Source organism: Carex rostrata, chromosome 22 (genome assembly GCF_964058835.1).
Source record: "Carex rostrata chromosome 22, lpCarRost1.2, whole genome shotgun sequence".
NCBI lineage: Eukaryota > Viridiplantae > Streptophyta > Magnoliopsida > Poales > Cyperaceae > Carex > Carex rostrata.
The window spans coordinates 2,460,008-2,480,679 of NC_135939.1; the positions used below are offsets into that span (position 1 = coordinate 2,460,008).

The 20,672-nt window shown below is 34.0% G+C and overlaps 3 protein-coding genes and 1 long non-coding RNA gene across 4 annotated transcripts in view; 1 reads left to right on the forward strand and 3 right to left on the reverse strand.

Annotated features, from left to right (window-relative positions):
• LOC144574378 (uncharacterized) overlaps window positions 1–17,180 on the reverse strand; it is a 30,839-nt gene extending 13,659 nt beyond the window's left edge. Inside the window, exons 1-2 of the mRNA XM_078324334.1 lie at window positions 17,098–17,180; window positions 16,472–16,808 (exon numbers count right to left, since the gene is read on the reverse strand). Of these exons, the coding sequence (XP_078180460.1) occupies window positions 16,473–16,808 (336 nt within the window). The 5' untranslated portion in view covers window positions 17,098–17,180 and the 3' untranslated portion in view covers window position 16,472. The remainder of the gene's footprint in view (window positions 1–16,471; window positions 16,809–17,097) is intronic.
• Window positions 1–20,672, reverse strand: part of LOC144574374 (glutathione S-transferase U10-like) — a 46,251-nt gene that overhangs the window by 19,397 nt on the left and 6,182 nt on the right. The gene's annotated exons all lie outside the window — the stretch shown is intronic.
• On the reverse strand, window positions 1,389–2,335 carry LOC144574442 (uncharacterized). The gene is made up of 3 exons (XR_013518215.1): window positions 2,256–2,335; window positions 1,918–1,980; window positions 1,389–1,701 (listed from the first exon to the last, which is right to left on the reverse strand). It is a non-coding gene; the product is annotated as an uncharacterized LOC144574442 (long non-coding RNA).
• LOC144574370 (uncharacterized) lies at window positions 9,161–12,280 on the forward strand. Its single transcript, XM_078324325.1, has 3 exons — window positions 9,161–9,259; window positions 10,227–10,458; window positions 11,409–12,280. Exons 1-3 carry the CDS (start codon window positions 9,213–9,215, stop codon window positions 12,039–12,041), a joined length of 912 nt encoding a protein of 303 aa, XP_078180451.1. The 5' UTR covers window positions 9,161–9,212; the 3' UTR covers window positions 12,042–12,280.

Below are 20,672 nucleotides of genomic sequence, written 5' to 3' on the forward strand. Positions count from 1 at the left end.
TTACCATAAAATGATGTAATTGGATCCCCTCTCTCTCTCTCTCTCTCTCTCTCTAAATACTCCTCATATATTAATTAGAGATGGAGGAGTGAGGTAGCCGATTTCTTTACTAATATCCAACATTAAATAGAAAATATTAAATATACTCAGATTAGCTGAGTATTTCTAGAAATGTCCAGAGAGGCCATTTTTTGGCCGGTAAGATTAACAATTCGGACTGGCCAAAAAATATTGTTAGATTACTTCTTTTGATGTATAATTAACATAATTATACTAAAATACACTAAATTTCTCTCTTTTTGGATACTCTTATTGTTTGATTTTGGTCTATATTGGTCTTATAATAAATTTGATACAATATGAATCCAAAATACATTAAGAGTAAGTAAATAAATAAATATTATTTGAGTTATTTCAAAACTAAAGGAGAAACATTTTTCTTTCAGACGGATGTTTATGAATACTCCAACAATTTCGATATGTGTCTTTCTGTAATGATGCATCGGTATCAAATCTTTTTGAGTCGTTTCTCTCATTTCTAAAGCATCTGTATGTTGTACATGTATTTATCTAAAATTTCTCTCATAAACAGGTGACACTACTAGAATAATCTTTTATTGCATGACAAGGAAAATGACTTTTTGCATGACAAGGAAAATGACTTTTTGCATGACATTTGGCATGCTACAAGCCCCGAAATGGCTTTTTGCATGACCTTAGGCATGCAAGTACAACCATGCAAATACCCTCCATACAAATAGTCAGTATTTACAAGGGCAGCCATTCAATAAGTCTGTTACATGAGCCTTGGCATGCAATAACTAGCCATGCAAATACTTCGAGAGTTGACCCAGTTTGGAGTATTTGCAAGAGAAGAGAGTGTGGGTCCCATTGTACTATTTGCAAGGTAAGCAGACGTGGGTCCCACCATATTATTTGCATAGCAAGGGAACGCGGGACCCACTAGACTATTTGCAAGTCTTGTTAACGTGGACCCCATATGTTTATTTGCATGGGAAAGATGATTTCGTTATTACATGGGAGTAATATGTAATTATTACATGGCTGACTATTTTTAAGGACATGATTTGCACTTTTTGCAGTAATGTAAATTACCACTATTTGCGTGAAAAATCCGATGTCTAAAATGAGCCACCTTAAGACAATAAAGCATAATCCAATTTTACAATCCTCCCTCTCTATACCAATATGGTACCAACCCAGTACTGTTTACCAATTTCCAGATTATCATTCAACAAGATTTACATAAAACACAGAGAATAGTACATACATAGAAAACAACTAACAAGATAAGAAGAGTAATGAACTTTGATATATAACCAAAAGACTATAATCATCATACATATTTCCAACATTATAAAGGCAGTAAAACAATACCTTTCAATCAACTATCAAGATAAGAAGAGTAACTTCTATATATAACCAAAATATACTCACCTTTCAAGCATTAACAAAATAAAACAAACCCCCACTGAGTTTGCAAAAATATACTCAAAAAATTACCAAATTGTTTTTCCATTAATATTGCCAACCACACTAGACCTCCCTGCTTCATGTTGAAGGTTGATTGGCCAACCAATCGGACATTGCGGCATCATGTCCGGTAATTTCTTGTACATTCTGAGAACTTAGCAATGCTTGGAAAGGCCCCTGATTTGGTTGTATAGAACCAGCAGCATCCTATGTATATCAAATTGTTATATTTGAACATGTTATTGTTATAACAATTATTTATGCAGTTGAAGCCTCTAAACAACTTATTATTATTTAAGAAACAATAATATTACCAATTAAGGGAACCAAGTTACATTGAGCTTGTTTTTCAAATGATGCAGTTGATGCCACAAAATAACTTAAATAAGTGCATTGTTCAACCAACATTATGAAGGTACTTACCTGATTGAATTCCATTTACAGCTGTGAGGGTACTTCTTGAGAAGGTTGAGATGTGATATAATCCTGTCAGATTTGTAACATTAAAATCACTTAGATTTTTATCTGAAGTTGTTAGAAGTGACTACCATCAGTTGAGAGGTGGGACCATGCACCTAACCCATGTACCTTACTATAGCATGGTTCATAAGTGGTAGCTGGTGCATAAGTTAAAAATGTGAAAGGACAAAGGTAATTAGTTGTTCTAAAAGATTGTTGTTATAAAAAGTGCAATCTAATATGTACCATTATTTTCGTGTTTTGAAAGCACCCATATTCTCCACTAATCTGAAAAGACATACCTGTGAAGGAAGCTGTTGGATCCCAATTGTCTTGTACAATTGGGCGAACATTAATAGGTTCTGTGCTTGATCCCTTTTCATCTGAGCACGCTCCTTGGCAATTTGACGATCACGTTCTTCCATCAACGCATTCATTTCTGACCTAGTGAAGATTTCTTGTGTCCCACAATTTGTCAACCTGGATACAGAATATGTGTGGTTCTGCCTGTCTCGGTTGTTTCCTATTTTGATTGGTGCTATCACACTTCCAAAGCCTACAACACAGCCATGTTTTGGTCCGCCAATGGCTGTCAGAAATAAGGTGCTCTCGTCTAATTCCGCATTGGCCTGATCAGCCTTCATTGCCTTAACCTTCAACTATAAGTTGGAACAGATGATAAATATGTATTAAAGTAAAAAATGAGAAAGAGAAAATTTTTATATAAAGACAGATGTCTAAGAGGCATGAGACTTGTGTTGTGAAAATGAGATGACAATGAATTTGTAAATTGAACTTAGATAAACATTTTCCTTTTCTGTGTTTGTAAATTGCAAGGAGTTAACATCAAACTCCATTGTACTCTCCTCACAGCTTGGATCCATTTCCCTATTGCCATCATTGTTTTCATTATCTTCAGCCACACCCTCCTTGGGCGTACTAAGTTGAGCCACAATCGGTGATACATTTGGTCTCTCCGCCAAATAGGTCAAAGTGTCTCCCCCAAAAAAGCCTACCAAAAAGGGATCTTGTGCTAGTGATTTGGCCGCAAGACTCCAATATCACAGAAAACCCTTGCAGTCTTTCTAATCTGTTGGACTATAGAAGGGAGCTGCAGTTCGTTGAAGGTTAGAGAGTGAGGTTGTGACTCAACTGAGCTTGTTATTTTCCTTGTAATGACATATCAAATCTGACCTTGTTGCTAATTTATTGTCCCAACTTTGTCCATATTTCAAATGTGTAGTTAAATTATTTGCTAACTCATACCTCTTGTCCAATAATTTAATAGTGAAATGGCAACGGATCGTAGATGGATGTATAATAGACTAAATGCCAATGGAAAGCTTCTACCCGAGTTCATAAAGGGTGTAAAAGAATCTGTTGATGTAGCAAAATCCGACCCCTTAGTTGTGACTCTCCTCAACGACAAGGAATGTATCTTATGTCCATGTATGAAATATGAAAACCTCAACACCAAAGAATTACAAACCGTGAGAATGCATATTTATCAATCCGACTTTCGTCCAGGATATGAAATTTGGCATGCACACGGGGAGGAACGTGAGGAGACATCTCAACATGTCCCGCACCATCTACCATCAGATTTGATCAATGACAATTATCAAGTGGGAGCGGATATGGTAAGGGAAGCTGCTGGGCAAGATTTCAATTGGGAGGAGGATAAGCCTACCGGAATGGCCAAAAAATTCTTCGACCATGATGGTCGCATCAGATACACCGCTTTGGGAAGAGAACATGACAGGCCAATTGAAATGCGAATCACACACAATCTTATCGGTCGTTACACAAGTACTCGCATTGAAGTCAGATCATCAATTGAGCCAAAAATGCTTTGATAGGATGATGAGTCTTATCAAAAGCGTACTTCCCCCTAGTGAAAAAATGCCAGAAAACTTCTATCAAGCTAATAGATTGGTCGAGCCGCTCGGTATGGAGCATAAGAATATAGACGTTTGCCCAAACTTTTGTATGCTCTATTATAATAATAGAGAGGACAAGACAAGTTGTGATGTATGTCATACACCACGATATAAGCCAATGAGATCAAATACAAATGCCAAACCGGTTGCACAAAAGACACTTCGTTATCTACCTATCACCCCAAGAATGCAAAAGATGTACATTACCCACTTCAATGCAATCCAAATGAGATGGCATAAGGAATCTGTGAAAAGTCCGGAATTATGGTGCACCCAGTAGATGGTGAGGCTTGGAAGCACTTCGCACGGAAATATCCATCATTTGCTAAAGAGGTGAGAAATGTTTGGTTGGGGATAACGACGGATGGGTTCATGCCATTCACCTCAAATGCATCTCCATATTCTTGTTGGCCGGTTTTAGTTTTTCCGTATAATTTACCACCCGAAATGATAATGAAAGAAGATACCATGTTTCTCGCACTTGTCATTCCTGGACCTAAGAATCCAGGTCGGGACATTGATATTGTTCTTGAACCTTTAGTTGATGAATTGAACAAATTGTAGAAGGATGGAGCGGTTACATGGGATGTGTCTAAACAAGAGAATTTTAAAATGAAAGCAACACTTCTTTGGTCTATAAACGATTACCCCGCGTTGGAGATGCTAAGTGGGTGGGGGTACTAAAGGCCGATTAGCATGTTTTCATTGCTTGGGTGCAACAAAGGCATTCCGACTAAAGTATGGTGTGAAATCTACATGGTGCGGTTGTCATAGATGCTTATTGCCTCTAGATCACCCATTTCGTCGCGATAAGAAAAATTTTCAAAAATGTATGGTAGATTTTGATCGGCCACCACGAAAAGTAATGGGAGAGGAGCGGCTCGCAATGGTAAATAAACTAGGGAGGATGAAATGGGGTAAACAGACTGGCCTTGACCAGTTTCCAGGTTATGGTGTCACCCACCATTGGACAAAGAAGAATATTTTTTGGAGCTTGCCATATTGGAAAGACAATTTGTTACAACACAACATTGACATGATGCATGTCGAGAAGAATTTTACGGAAATTTTGATTTACACAATTCTAGGCATGGAAACCAAAAACAACGATAATGAAAAGGCACGGAAAGATTTGGCTCTTCTTTGCAATCGTTCCATTCAAAACCTAATATCTGACCCAGATCATTCCGAAAAGATGCAAAAACCAAAGGCTCCCTTCACACTCTCTCCACAAAATAAGAGGTAGGTTTTAATATGGCTCAAGAAGAATGTCAAGTTCCCCGATGGATACGCATAGAGTTGGTCAAGGTGTGTAAACCTCAAAACAAACACATTAACTGGGCTAAAAAGCCATGATTTGCATGTGTTCATGGAGCGACTTCTTCCGATTGCATTTCGAGACTTTGTCCCTGATTACGTATGTGATGTTTTATGCGAGATTTCAAGCTTCTTTAGAGAGATTTGTTCCAAGGAGCTTGATCCATCCCGTATCAATCAATTAGAAAAAGATATTGCGGTCACAATGTGCAAAATGGAAAAGATATTCCCTCCGGTATTTTTTGATTCTATGGAGCATCTTGTGGTCCATGCTTGTGAAGAGGCTAGATTGGGTGGACCGGTAGGGGCTCAATGGATGTATGCATGTGAAAGGTGTGTGTTTTCTTAATCTTTTTCTTTGTGATTCACTTATTGCTTCTATATCTAAACAATTGTAATTGTTACAGACGAAATAAAGAACAGAGGAAGAAAGTAACGAACAAGACCCGTGTTGAGGGTTCAATTGTCGAGGCAACAATTGTTAAAGAAATTGGTTCGTTTTGCACTAGTTATTTTGCAGAGAATTCTAAAACTAAGCAACAAGGGGTTGAAACGAGTAACCCTCCGCGGAGACGCCTATCGATATTTGATACCGCGGGATGTTTTTTCACACGGTCAGATAGAAGGACTCTCGATGAGAAGGAAATTAAAAAATAAATTTCATCCTCAATTGTCCAGAGATAAAAAATAAATTTCTAGGGTACAATCTTATGACATGATTATTTTGATGATTTCAATAATACATATTCTAAACACAATCTTAATCTCTTATATTTTGACATGTTTGAATGTGTAGAGAGTTTGATGCATGCATGCTAAACTCTGGACAAGCCAGATTCGCACAACAATTGGACAAAGTTCGTGAAGATAGGTTCGCAGATTAGCTACGGAAGAAGGTATTATCCGATCATGATTGCGACCCCTACATCCGAAAGGCTGCACTCATGCCACAAAAACAAGTGAAATGCTATGGTGGATACCAAGTTAACGGCTTTCGATTTCACACGGAAGCATATGGGCAAAACAAGTCAACAAATAGTAGTGGTGTTTGTATTAAAGGGGAGTGGGATGGAAATGACACACCACAAGACTACTATGGACTTCTCCAAGAGGTAATTGAACTAGATTATGATGGATTCAACAAGGTCGTTCTTTTTAAGTGTAATTGGTTTGACATAACAAACGGTGTAAGGGTGGACAACCAACATGGAATTGTGGATGTTAAACATGCTTCTCGTCTTAAAAATTATGAACCATTTATATTGACACCTCAAGCAATCCAAGTTTTCTACCTTCCTTACGTATCGGATAAAGTTGAAAGACAACAATGATGGGTGGCAATGAAAACTAGCGCGAAGGGGAGGTTTCGGGCCGATGACGAAGTCGAAGCTAACCTAGAATTTTTCCAAGATGAAATGCCAGATCATGCAATCGAGGTTTCAAATGGTGAAGAATTTGATTGGGATGGTTTGGCCCCTCATGAAGGTGAGTTCGAGATAGTAGACGATGCAATGTCGCAAGATGAGGATGAGGATGAGGAAGAGGTCAACCAAATTGAACTTTCAAGTGACGAAGAGTTAGAGATGGACCAAGATGAGGATGAATTTTGTTTCTAGGCCCTCGATGCTTCCGATCAAGAGTTTTAATATTGGTGATTTAAAAGTTGTATGTGTGTTGTCACTGCTCTTGTACTATTATTTTTGTTTCTCCATTATTTTGAAATGTTTGTTCTAAATGCAAGAATTTTAAGTTATTAGAGTATTAAATTCTTATATACTGCTATTATTCGTGATGTTGTGAATTTTAATTAAAAACTTCATTGAAAAGGAGATATCAAATAAACAGAAATGAATCTGTCTCCAGTGAATAAACTATTGCATGGCTAATCTCATGCAAAAATTTGGAACTTTTAGTCCAGACTATTTACATGCAAATGATAGTGGATTATTTATAAGGACATTCAATAAAATATAATATAAACATGGGGTTAAGCAGTTGCATGGCCATGCTGTTAAGTAGTTGCATGGACCTTTAATTAAATATAATATTTACTAAGTTTTTAAGTAGTTGCATGGCCATGGAGTTGAGTTGTTGCATGGACCTCGAATTAATTATAATATCTGACATTCAAAACTTATTTGCATGACTGAACATCACACAGTTACATGGTTGCACTTTAGACAATTGCATGCGATACCTGTTACATGGGGATTCGCATGCAACAAGATTAAAAAGTCAACAAACATCATTTCTTTTGCATGAGCTGTCTCTACCATGTAACAAACTAGTGCTGGGCATGCAAAAAACGATTATTCTAGTAGTGTGAGACTAGGACAAAGGATAAGGCAAAAGAGCCAATATCTTCACTGAAAAGACGAAAACCAACAACAAAACTTCAAATAGCCATAAAATGGCGCTCGAGTGTCCAATTTTAGCAAATGACCACTTTTTGAAAAGATAGTGAAAAGATGCATGCGTCAGTGATGGCTTTTCTGTTTTTCAAAATTCAGAATTATAAAAACAAAGGGAAGAGCCTCAAAACTTGAGTTGAAGTTTTTGATTATGTTTTTCATGTCTAATTTCCGATCTAAGTAGCTCAGTAAATTGTTTATATAATTAATTTGTAGAATACCAATTTTTACTATTTTTCAATGATTTAAATAGCGTTTATCGCATCATAGCGGCCAGGTTAAAAAAATTGCACTATTTGGACATAGCGTCATAGCTTTTATGGGAGAAAAACGCTATAGCGCCGCTATAGCGCGCTATTTAGAACATTGCTATTTTTGAAATTTTTTTACTATTTTTTTTTATTTACGAAAGTTAACACAAAAGGACTTAAAAATAAAAGAAAATTGTTAATATTTCATGAAAGAGAACAAAAGTATAATTTAGCATAATTTAGCATAATTTAGTGTATTTTAGCATAATTTAGTGTATTTTATCATAATTTTACATTTAAGGTAAATTTAGTATAATTATGCTAAATTTAGCGTAATTTAGTATAATTTAGTATAATTAGCGTAAGTTAGCGTAAATTAACACAATTTAGTATAATTTAACGTAATTTAGCATATTTTAATATAATTATGCTAATTATACATCAAAAGAAAATAATATATCAAATATTTAAAAAAAAAAACTAACCAGCCATATTTTGACAACATATAAATCTTCTTATATTGATTGTGTACATTATATAAATTTTCTTCTGAATTTTATTTTTATAAATTTTCTTCTGATTTTTATTTTTAAATCTTTTTCCGAAAGATTAAATTAAAAAAAAGTTACAACTTCATATAAAATTATAAGAATCATATTAAAAATCTTATTTAACAATTACCTATTAGAAGTGTTATTTAAAAATGATCTCAAATAGAATGCTCGTAGTGATAATGTGTTAAAAAAAATAAAGACTATGAATAATAAATAGCGTATAAAAATATATATAAAAAATGACAATCTCTTTATTCGTATTTTTTTTATGTGTTCAATACAAGATTAGAAAGACTCTATTTATAGACACAAATTCATAAACTAAAAAGTCATCTAAAATTAATTTCAATAATACTGAGTAAATTAATTTCAATAATAATAAATAATAAATGGACATTCACATCTATATTATTCATAACACGATTGTCAATACTTTTTGGATTTTGTTTTTGTTTTTATTGTAACACAACTTCAATTTCTATCCTTGCTTGCTAGGTGCTAGCTACTACCAAGTTCTCTTAAAATTAAAATAAATCTTAAGAGTTCGGAAACAAATTCGGTCAGCCTGTTATAAATTCTTGTGTCTCGTTGTGTAGAATAATTGTGCGCTCCAGATACAACCTGTTATAGAGTCGGTCGGATCAAATTCGGTCAGCCTCCCTCCCTTGCTCCAGTTTCGAAGAAGGTCCATAAAAGCTTCCAGGGTTTACGTCAAAATCGTCGCTTTCCCTTCTAATTTAATCAGATAAATGAAAACTAAAAACCCTACGGAAATAAGGCGGTCGGATGGAAGCTCCAGGAATACCGCGATCTCAAGTCGAAAGATGCTTAAGGTTTCTCTCTCTCTCTCTCTCGCTTGCTGTCGACCGTGAACTCTCGTAATTTTAGATGGTATATTATAAATTCTTGTAGCAGTTTTCCTTCTTCCTTAGACCAGTTATTTAGAATAGAGTAAGGAAACGTCCTCTGGCGAAGAAAAGGAAGGAACAAAGAAATAAAAATTCACAGGCCATCTTATTTCAGATCCTTAATTTATAAGCATAGTGACAAACAAATAATTCAGGTTCGGTTCGGCGGGATTAAAAATTCGTGATTCGGGTATAATTCGGGAATGATTAGTACAATAAGGAGGAAAAAAAAAAGAAGCAAAAAATATATATATATATATAGAGATGGGCTATGGTGCATTGCAATGCATGAATCCTCTTATGCATTGCACTATAAATCATGGATTTAAAGTCCAAACGACCGATCCGAACCGTTCATCTTGTTCTTCATATTAATATGTGCTTGGGGACCAAATTTTACATTTTTTGAAATTTTTTTACTATTTATTAAGCAATTTTGAAAGTCGCTGATCTGATGGTCCAGAAAATTTTACTGTTTTTTACTGTTCACAGCAAAACAGCAATTTTCAAAAATGCTTAATAAATAGTAAACAAATTCCAAAAAATGTAAAATTTGGTCTCCAAGCACATTTCAATATGGATTAAATATCTAACGGTTCGGATCGGTCGTTTGGACTTTAAATCCGTGATTATAGTGCAATGCATAAGGGGGTTCATGCATTGCAATGCACCATAGCCCATCTCTCTCTCTCTCTATATATATATATATATATATATATATATATATTTGTCTTTTTTCATGTTTTTCTCGCGAATAAAACGTATTATGCGTTTTTTTGTTTTTTATTTGGAGTTTGGTTCGGAAACGTTAAAAAAAGAATAAAATATGAATATATCGCGAGTCTTGTCATTATGTTTATAAGAAGTGCTCTTACCTTCGACATACATGCAGATCTACTGATGTCAGATGCTTTGGGACAATGGAGCGTACAACAAATGGTCAACACGGCGAGCCATGTCAGAGGATTGAGAGAAGACTTTTGGAGGTGTACTCAATTCAGTTCCTTGATTTCACAGAAGTGATCATTAGGTCGATCTTTGGTACTATCCTACTTCAGACATCAACTGGCCCTTACACGCTTGCTAAACGCAACATTGATCGTCCCCAGATCATTGATCAAGATGTAAGGGAACTTCTGTTATCTTGATTTTCTTTTTAAAGGGCCTCATATAGGACTGGAAAATGTATGAGTTTATATTTGGTAGAACTTCATCATTTTAAAACATTAAAATTGCATGTTTACCATTTAAGAAATGAAAAAAATATATATGCACCCTTTCAAAATGAAAAAATAAAAAATCTGAAGTTTTCCAATCCATTACTTACAAAAACATCAAATTTGGTCCAAACTGTTAGCCGTGAGTCAAATTTAATGGAAAATTTCATTCCAAATGTTAATGCATCTTACTCTGAGAACACAAGCATCTTATCATTCGCATAACTTTTTCAACCAAATCTAATTAGTGGTGGTGGTGGTGGTGGGAGGGAGGGAGAACTGATGAGGGAGGAGGAAAATAGTATCGTCCTTTCAAGAGAATGGGGTCAATCATATAAAATTTTCATGTTGCAAATGGGGATCAATTGTATAGTACTCGTAGCATTTTACTCTGAGATATACACAAAATTATATATATTGAAAATCGTGTACAAGAACAAAAATTTTGGAAAAAAAAAAATGGGGGTCAATTAATTCACCCCCCATTTCCTCTTAGCTCTGTCTCTGTCCCCTTTATTCAAGAGCAAATTAAGTCTCATGCTTATATGAATGTGATTTTTACATAAGACTCGAGGTTTCAAAGGATTAATATGATATTTAATTCAGGAAGAATAAATGTGTGATATTGTAGTTTTAGAAGGGTATACATGTTATTTTGTGCCTTTATATTATAATGTGTGTCTATATTAATTTCATTATTTAGTTAAAGTCTGACTCTGTATACTTCACATGCGCACTATCTTCACACGTAATTTATACATAGAGACTAAAGACTTCCATTGTGGCTAACTTTTAATGTGTTTTCTTTTATCCTCTCATGTCTCAATACACATTCAATTACCTCTTTCGTATGGCAGGGCTTCTTCAGACTAACTGGCCCGGAGCGTGGCATAGAAGCAAATGGTGATGTTACCTTTGTTCCTTTCATTTACCACTTGGTGCTTTCTGAGTTCCACAGACAGCCTCAACACGATATTTGGAGAGCTGACATGGAAGGGAATGACAGCTTATATGACCAGCTCATGTTCAACAGACTGGAGACAATATTTGGCTCCCTGGAGATAAATTATGCAATTTATAAAGATGGTGCAGAGACCCGTCTAGATGTCAGTGTCATCGACTGGGAAGGAGAAGAAATTGAAGTTTATGGAACTGTGGGTGTGAGAAACAGCAAGGTTACTCACCCGAAGGCCAGGAGTTTGTTGTTGGACAATAATAGCAAGGGTGCCATCAGTGTTTGTCGTGGGAAACAAACTCATCTCCCTCTAGCAAGGCAAGTAACAGTACTTCCCCTTGGATCAATCCTAATTGTTGATGTGTGCCTCCTGCATTGTGGTACCATCATTGCGCAAGGGACTGTGAGGTTTGTCGCAAAACCGACTGGGGATGAGGAGCTGATTTTGGTTTGCAATCCTGGTTCGATTAAGGTGAAAGCTACCTGGTTGAATCAACAGGCCCACAATGAAGCTGTTACAACTGATAACAAGTAGCACTGATCCCCTGATTGTCTAAGTTGCTAGTTATTATGAACCTTGAGATTTGACTGCTATTATGCATGACTGGTATTATATTGAGATAGGAGTTTGGCTGGTTGTTAGTTATAATCTTAGTGTTATTACTGTGTGTTTAAAGCTCGGATTGGTCCTATGTTTGAAGTTTTACTTATTTACTAAAATTCTGTAATGAATCTATTAAACTGCATAATCTCAACAAGAGCAAGTTGTACAACTACCCCTTTTCAGCTTGCTGATCATGGACTCTTTTATCCATCGGTCCTTATTGTCTCCATGCGGTTTCTTGCTTATATATTATTTTTTGTCAGAATATACCCTACTTTTAGTCTGAACGCGCACTTGTTTTTATTGGAATCAAACACCAATATATTTAGCATTTGATATTTTTCACATACGATCCAGCATTGTAACATCAATAACTTTCAGATGAATTGTTCGAAACAAGGTTGTTTATTCCGTTTTATTGTCATTCCATTGTCCATCGGAAGGATTCAATTTAGATCCATAATAATGTCTCTATTCAACTTGCAAGTTTAAATAAATTTGGTTTAAATTGTCCATGGTCTTCATAGCGTTATGTAAGAATCTCCCCCATCATAGCATTTAATGTATCAATCACTGAACTGGTTCACATATAATAAATAGGGAGAGATTAAAGCGGATTCCACGAGCACTAGAACAGCATGCATGTTTGGAGTTGAAGCGACAGCCGACAAGCAGATTCACCGTTAAAGTTTCCCCGTCCAATTTTGTTCCGTCTGCATCTCAATAATTCACATGCATGCTACACTTTAAGAGGAGGTCATGCATTCATGTAATTCACCCTACATCAATTGTTTAGGTGCTAATTAATTAGTGTGTTTGAATTGTCGAGGTTTAATTAAAAACCAATTATAACATTAAACAATGCATTACACATTCATGAAGGGGCCATCTATGCCAATTTGAACGTTGTTAAACACTTCTAAATTAAAAGAAATTTATTTATTATATTTTTAACTTTATTTTCTTGGATAAGGTAAATCAGATCAAGGGTTTAATTAATTAAACTTGGTGTCATATTGTAATATGTTTAAATACAAATATTTTAATTATTTAACATGTTACCTTCATTCTTGTTCTAGATCGAACACTAACTCCATCACTATTGACACCCCTAATTAAATATGGTGTCTTTTGAAATTTTAAACCCTTTTGTACAATTATTCGATTTATTCAAATATCATCAATCTCAAGTGTAAAATAAAATAAATAGAAAAAGGTTTAGAGAAATGACACAAGAGATACAAGAGATGTTAATGGAGTTTAGCAAAACAAGGCCTATGTTTTCAAGGCATCGCAATCGCTTCTTGGCGCACCTTTTTATTACTAATGAGAAAGGTTTATAAGGTGGAACTAGTGAGCTCTTTCAAACACTCGGAAAGTTACACAGCTCTAGAAGATCGATCATGAACACTCTAAGTTCAAACACTTATGAGAAACTCTCTATTAATCACTCTAATTTAATCTAAATGAAGATTAGTGAAGTAGATTCAAGCTTAATGTAAGAATATTGAAAGTATAAGCAAGCACACCAATAGTGGCTACCTTCAGTAGAGAAAATTGTCTAAACAGTGTTTTGGTAGCTGGGTTTATGCTCAAAAACAAATTCATACTTTCTATTTATACGAAAGGAAACAAATCCAGGGGTTTACCCTCAACCGTTACAACGGTTGATGGTAATATCCAAAACACTACAAATTCATGCTCACAACAATACAAGATATATTGAAGTGTTGAAGAAAAAAAAAAAGAATTAGAGAGGTACGTACAAAAAAAAAAAAAAAATTAAGTTCAAAAGAATATCTTGTAGAACTTTTCAGTCGGGTCCGTGAATGAGTGAGACTAGACCCCTCTTTCATTTTTGCAGTGTTTTTAAATGTGGTTATATGGAATGTGCGACTGTATATGCATGAAGTTGAATTCCGTAAGAAAATCTTCATAATCTCATATATACAGTTCTGCATATACAAATTCATTATCTGAGTCCGGGTACAAAAATATTCGAATCCATTATATGAGTCTGGATCCGTCCAGGTTCATTGGGTCCGGTTTAATCGGTTTTGAATTGAACCGAATTAGTTTGGACAAAACGATTTGGTTTTATCGGTTTAATGGTTCGGTTCGGTTTACTTTTTTAAAACTGAATTATAACTTCGGTTCAATTCAGTTTGAAAATTTTCAAAACTGAAATAACAGAATCGACTGAGCTTTTATATATTGCTCCAGGGCTGCTAGCGAACATCAATTATGGCCCAATACGGTGGTAATATGTGAGAAATACCACTTGATGTAGATGACTTAAATATTTGATCGGATGTAAATAAAATAATTTAAGTACAAGTGATATATTTTATATTTTATTTGAAAAGTGACATATTTAATATTTGATCAAATTAAAGTATATTAAATATTTAATTAAGGGTGTCATACTTAATATCGGAAATTTCACGTATACTCCTAAAAAACTTCAAAATTACATATTTTCCCCTCTAAATTTTGAAATTACATGTTTCCTCCTCTAAACTTCAAAAGCTCACATATTTACCTATTTTATTGCCTTTTGTATTACAACTCATTCTAAATTTATAAAATACTCATTTTACTATTTATTAAAAGTATAAAATGTTCCATCCATCCGCTTGTATCGCAATAAGATATGACTGTTCGCTTCAAGATTTATATGGATCTAGCGCGCACAAATCTTAAAACAATTTTGATCTATGTGCATTGCATTAAGATATGTGCACGTTGCTTCAATATCCGTAAGTGTTCGTTTCAAGATTCATGTTGACCTAGCAGGCACAGATCTTAAAGCAACTTGGATGGTAGAGGAACATTTCAGATTCAAATTGGAGTCAGATGGACATTTTATACTTTTAATAAAGGGTAAAATTGGTATTTTATAAATTTAGAATGAGTTTTAATACAAAAACAATAAAATGGATAAATATGTGAGCTTTTGAAGTTTAGAGGAGGGAATACATAATTTCAAAATTTAGAGAAAAAGATATATAATTTTGAAGTTTTTGCGGGGTATACGTGAAATTCCCTCTATTTAATATTTAATAAAAGAATTAACATATATATGCACATTAAAATTTGTATATATTGCTGCATACCATATATGTGTTGCCTTCAGCATGCATAAACAAATCCATATTTAACAACCTAGACTAAAGGAGCACTCAAATTTTTTATTTTTTCTGTTTCGTCTATTTTAATCAATGACGAAATCAAATCTCTTGAAACACGAATTTTAAAGCGAATCAGACAATCTAAAAAGTGGTATTTTTAAAAGCTTAGGAACTACCACTTTGATTTCAGCCACTATACATATATATAAGCCACATGTACTTTACTAAACCTCATATTTGATTGTCATGTACTCGTTTTTTTTTATCTGTCATAATTTCTTTCCGTTTTTTATATCATTTAACGAATTTTGCAAAAATAAAATAAAATAAAGCAAGGTTAAATGCAATTAAAATAATTGCAAACAACAACAGAACACTAATTCTAAAGTGAAAGTGATGTCACCAAGTTACAACAAAAGCCACTAATAAGTTGAATATATATAATAATTATTATACAAATTTAAAATTTGACAAATATTGAAAGGAATATGTTCAGTTAAAAATTTATCTTTAATTTGTGGTTATGCTATTGATTTTTTAACACAAAAATGATTTGTGTTATTATTGCAAATTAATGAATTTATTAATTCAAAGAAAGTTGCAAAAAGAAAAAATAGCTCTTAGATGGATTTAATCATACATTAACAAAATAGTTATATGTATGATTTTTTCAAAACATTTATGAAATAACGTGATGTTTATAATTTAAGCCCATGAAAGTAGACACATCATCACCACTAGCAAAATAGGAGTAGCCGCCTCCTTAGCCATCGTATTTGTCTCTATCACATATACTAAAATCATGTACCTTTTCTTTTTAGAACCGTCAATAGTTAAAATCATATTTTTTGTTAGCGTAAAATATTCGATCAAAATCAATTATTTGTTGACAAACTTTGAATTTCTCAAACAGTATATTAGTATAGTTTAAATGTTACTTCCTTCAAAGATAACGTATATATAGTGGCTAAAATTTGTACCAAACTTTTTTTCAGGCAACAAACATTGATAATCACACGTTTGATTCCAGCATAATTTATTTATATTAACAATATTATTTTATCAAAAATATAAAAAATTGCATTGGGAACTGGAATAATGGTTGGAGTATTTTATCTTACTTACTGCCTACTCGTCACGTATACTCGCGACACGAACTTTTCTACGCTCATTTGATTGTCAATTACTCGATTTTTCTAATTTTCTCCTGATTTATTTTTATTTTTTAAAGTCACGCATGTGCATATTGTCTCAGCACCAGTTCTGTGTCCTTTATTACAGCAAGCTCTGCATAAGCATCCATGTAGGAGCACAAGAGAGGGGTCAGGTCCTTATCAAACAGCTTCACACCGGCAAGCTTTTGTTCAAGACGTTGAAACCCAGTCTTACGCGGCCCGAGGATTACATCCAACAGGCCGGGCTCCTCCCCATGGATGAACGGGCCGTGCATGTGGACATCCTTGTTAATGCCGTCTTCTAGAGTTTTAAGGTGGCCAAGAAATTCTTCAACTGCTTTATTCTGTGCCTCCCCCTCAGTTGATCTAATGGTGTAGGCTACCGGCATCATCTGGTGTATAATTATCAATTAGGATCAGGAAATTTAATTTGTCATATTCTTTTAGGTGAAAGATCCAAAATAGTTTAGTAAAATTGTAAAACAATTCAAAAACACAAATCTGAATAGTTTAACAAAAACGATACCGGTTTGGACTAAAACAAAAGATATATGAGGAAAGGGACGCTAATTGAGTCTCTTTGATTCTTCTGATAATTAGAAAGTATCTTATTTATTCGAAGAGAAAGAAAAATCTAATTAAATTCGAATCAAACTCTTGGTAAAATTGTTATTGTATTACCTTTTGGTAGAAAAAATCAGCCCAAAACCGAACTTTGGATCTCAAGTAAGGATCTTGGGGCAATAAAGGATGCTCCTTCCATGTCTCTCTCTCTCTATATATATAGAGAGAGAGATGGGCTATGGTGCATTGCAATGCATGGAGGGGTTTGTGCATTGGGCCATAAATCTAAAATTCAAAATCCAAATGGCCGATCCAAACCGTTCATCTTGTTCTCCATATTAATATGTGCTTGGAGACCAAATTTTACATTTTTCTGAATTTTTTTACTATTTATTAAGTGTTTTACAAAATTGTTGATCCAACGGTGGCTGCTGATTTTACTGTTTTGTTAAGCCACCGTTGGATCAACAATTTTGTAAAATACTTAATAAATAGTAAAAAATTCAGAAAAATGTAAAATTTGGTCTCCAAGCACATATTAATATGGAGAACAAGATGAACGGTTTGGATCGGTCATTTGGATTTTGAATTTTAGATTTATGGTCCAATGCACAAACCCCTCCATGCATTGCAATGCACCATAGCCCATCTCTCTCTCTCTCTATATATATATAGTAAAGCTAGGGTGTGACATGCTCACCAAGAAAGTTTGGTGAGCATAACTCCAAAAGTATATCGGATCGACGTCAAATGCCGAATCCAAACCGTTGAAATCCATGTACTTCATGAGTGATGCATATACATGCAAAATTTTGAAAGTTTCGAGTTTATTTACTACACGGTCAAGTGGTCAAAGAAATAATAAAAATTGAATATATAAAATAACTTATAATAAAATGTTCGTTTCTTTGACCACTTGACCGTGTAGTAAATAAAATCGAAACTTTTAAAATTTTGTATGTATATGCATCACTCATGAAGTACATGGATTTCAACGGTTTGGATTCGGCATTTGATGTTGATACGATATAGTTTTGGAGTTATGCTCACCAAACTTTCTTGGTGAGCATGTCACACCCTAGCTTTACTATATATATATATATATATATATATATATATATATATATATATATATATATATATATATATATATATAGGACTTGGCTACTGTGCTATGGGTAGCTAAGAGGCCTCCCGTGCTACGGCTCAATATTCGACTTTTCAAAATTCTAATGGTCGATCCGAACCGTTCATCTTGTTCTCCATATTAATATGTGCTTGGAGACCAAATTTTACATTTTTTGAAAATTTTTTACTATTTTTTTAGATTTATTGAAAATCGCTGTTTTTCAGACAAATCTGGACCATAAAAAACAGCGATATTCAATAAATCTAAAAAAATAGTAAAAAATTTCCAAAAAATGTAAAATTTGGTCTCCAAACACATATTAATATGGAGAACAAGATGAACGGTTCGGATCGACCGTTAGAATTTTAAAAAGTCGAATATTGAGCCGTAGCACGGGAGGCCTCTTAGCTACCCATAGCATATTAGCCAAATCCTATATATATATATATATATATATATATATATGAGGTAGTCTACGGTGAGTTGCAAAGTAAAACGGGTTTCTACTTCACGCTGTATTTTTATTTTGAAAGTCCAAATTACCGATCCGAACGTTAGATATTTAATCCATATTGAAATGTGCTTGGAGACCAAATTTTACATTTTTTGGAATTTTTTTACTATTTATTAAGCATTTTTTAAAATTGTTGTTTTGCTGTGAACAGTAAAAAAACAGTAAAATTTTCTGGACCATCATATCAGCGACTTTCAAAATTGCTTAATAAATAGTAAAAAAATTCCAAAAAATATAAAATAGTCGCTTTACTTCGCCACTCACCGTAGCCTAGCTATATATATATATATATATATATATATATAGGCTGTGGCTAATTTGCTGCCGGCAGCATTTCTGCCGGCGGTGCTGCCACTGTTTTTTCTATTTTTTGATGTTCAAACGACAAATCTAAACCGTTAGATGTTTAATCTATATTATAATCTACTTGGATACCAAATTTTACATTTTTTGGAATTTTTTTACTATTTATTAAGATAGTTTGAAAGTCGCTGTTTTTTACGGTGCAGAAATTTACTGAAATCAGCGGTTTTCAAACCAGCTTAATAAATAGTAAAAAAATTCCAAAAAATGTAAAATTTGGTCTCCAAGTAGATTATAATATAGATTAAACATCTAACGGTTTAGATTTGTCATTTGAACATCAAAAAATAGAAAAAACAGTGGCAGCACCTCCGGCTAAAATGCTGCCGGCAGCAAATTAGCCGGACCCTATATATATATATATATATATAGAGTGTGGCTAATTTGCTACCGGAAGCACTTCGACCGAGGTGCTTCCGGGGCTATATTAGCACATGTGATGTTCAAACAACAAATCCAAACCGTTAGATGTTTAATCTATATTAAAATCTACTTAGAGACCAAATTTTACATTTTTTGGAATTTTTTTTACTATTTATTAAGATAGTTTGAAAGTCGCTGTTTTTTACGGTGCAGAAATTTACTGAAATTAGCAGTTTTCAAACCAGCTTAATAAATAGTAAAAAAATTCCAAAAATGTAAAATTTGGTCTCCAAGTAGATTATAATATAGATTAAACATCTAACGGTTTAGATTTGTCATTTGAACATCAAAAAATAGAAAAAATAGTGGCAGCACCTCCGGCTAAAATGCTGCCGGCAGCAAATTAGCCGGACCCTATATATATATATATATAGATAGATATATATATAGAGAGAGATAGGCTAATATACAATCGATTGCACCACGCCTCCCGTGCAACCAAGTGGTTTTCCGATTTTTAAAGTCCAAATGATCGATCCGAACCGTTAGATGTGTTCTCCATATTAAAATCTGCTTGGAGACCAAATTTTACATTTTTTGGAATTTTTTTTACTATTTATCAAGCCACTTTGAAAATCGCTGATCCAACGGTGGCTTGCCAAACAGTAAAAATCAGAAGCTACCGTTGGATCAGCAATTTTCAAAGTGGCTTAATAAATAGTAAAAAAATTCCAAAAAATGTAAAATTTGGTCTCCAAGCAGATTTTAATATGGAGAACACATCTAACGGTTCGGATCAATCATTTGGACTTTAAAAATCGGAAAACCACTTGGTTGCACGAGAGGCGTGGTGCAATCGATTGTATATTAGCCTATCTCTCTCTCTCTCTCTATATATATATATATAAAGAGAGAGAGATGGGCTATGGTGCATTGCAATGCATGGAGGGGTTTGTGCATTGGACCATAAATCTAAAATTTAAAATCCAAATGGCCGATCCAAACCGTTCATCTTGTTCTCCATATTAATATGTGGTTGGAGACCAAATTTTATATTTTTCTGAATTTTTTTACTATTTATTAAGTATTTTACAAAATTGTTGATCCAACGGTGGCTGCTAATTTTACTGTTTTGTTAAGCCACCGTTGGATCAACAATTTTGTAAAATACTTAATAAATAGTAAAAAAATTCAGAAAAATGTAAAATTTGGTCTCCAACCACATATTAATATGGAGAACAAGATGAACGGTTTGGATTGGTCATTTGGATTTTGAATTTTAGATTTATGGTCCAATGCACAAACCCCTCCATGCATTGCAAT

What these genes read in the sequence shown, in the direction of transcription:
- LOC144574370 (XM_078324325.1), top strand. Translation starts at nt 9,213, where the DNA reads ATGGAAGCTCCAGGAATACCGCGATCTCAAGTCGAAAGATGCTTAAG. An exon ending in CAAGTCGAAAGATGCTTAAG is followed by an intron (nt 9,260 to 10,226) that starts GTTTCTCTCTCT and finishes ACATACATGCAG; the next exon opens with ATCTACTGATGTCAGATGCT. An exon ending in CCCAGATCATTGATCAAGAT is followed by an intron (nt 10,459 to 11,408) that starts GTAAGGGAACTT and finishes TTCGTATGGCAG; the next exon opens with GGCTTCTTCAGACTAACTGG.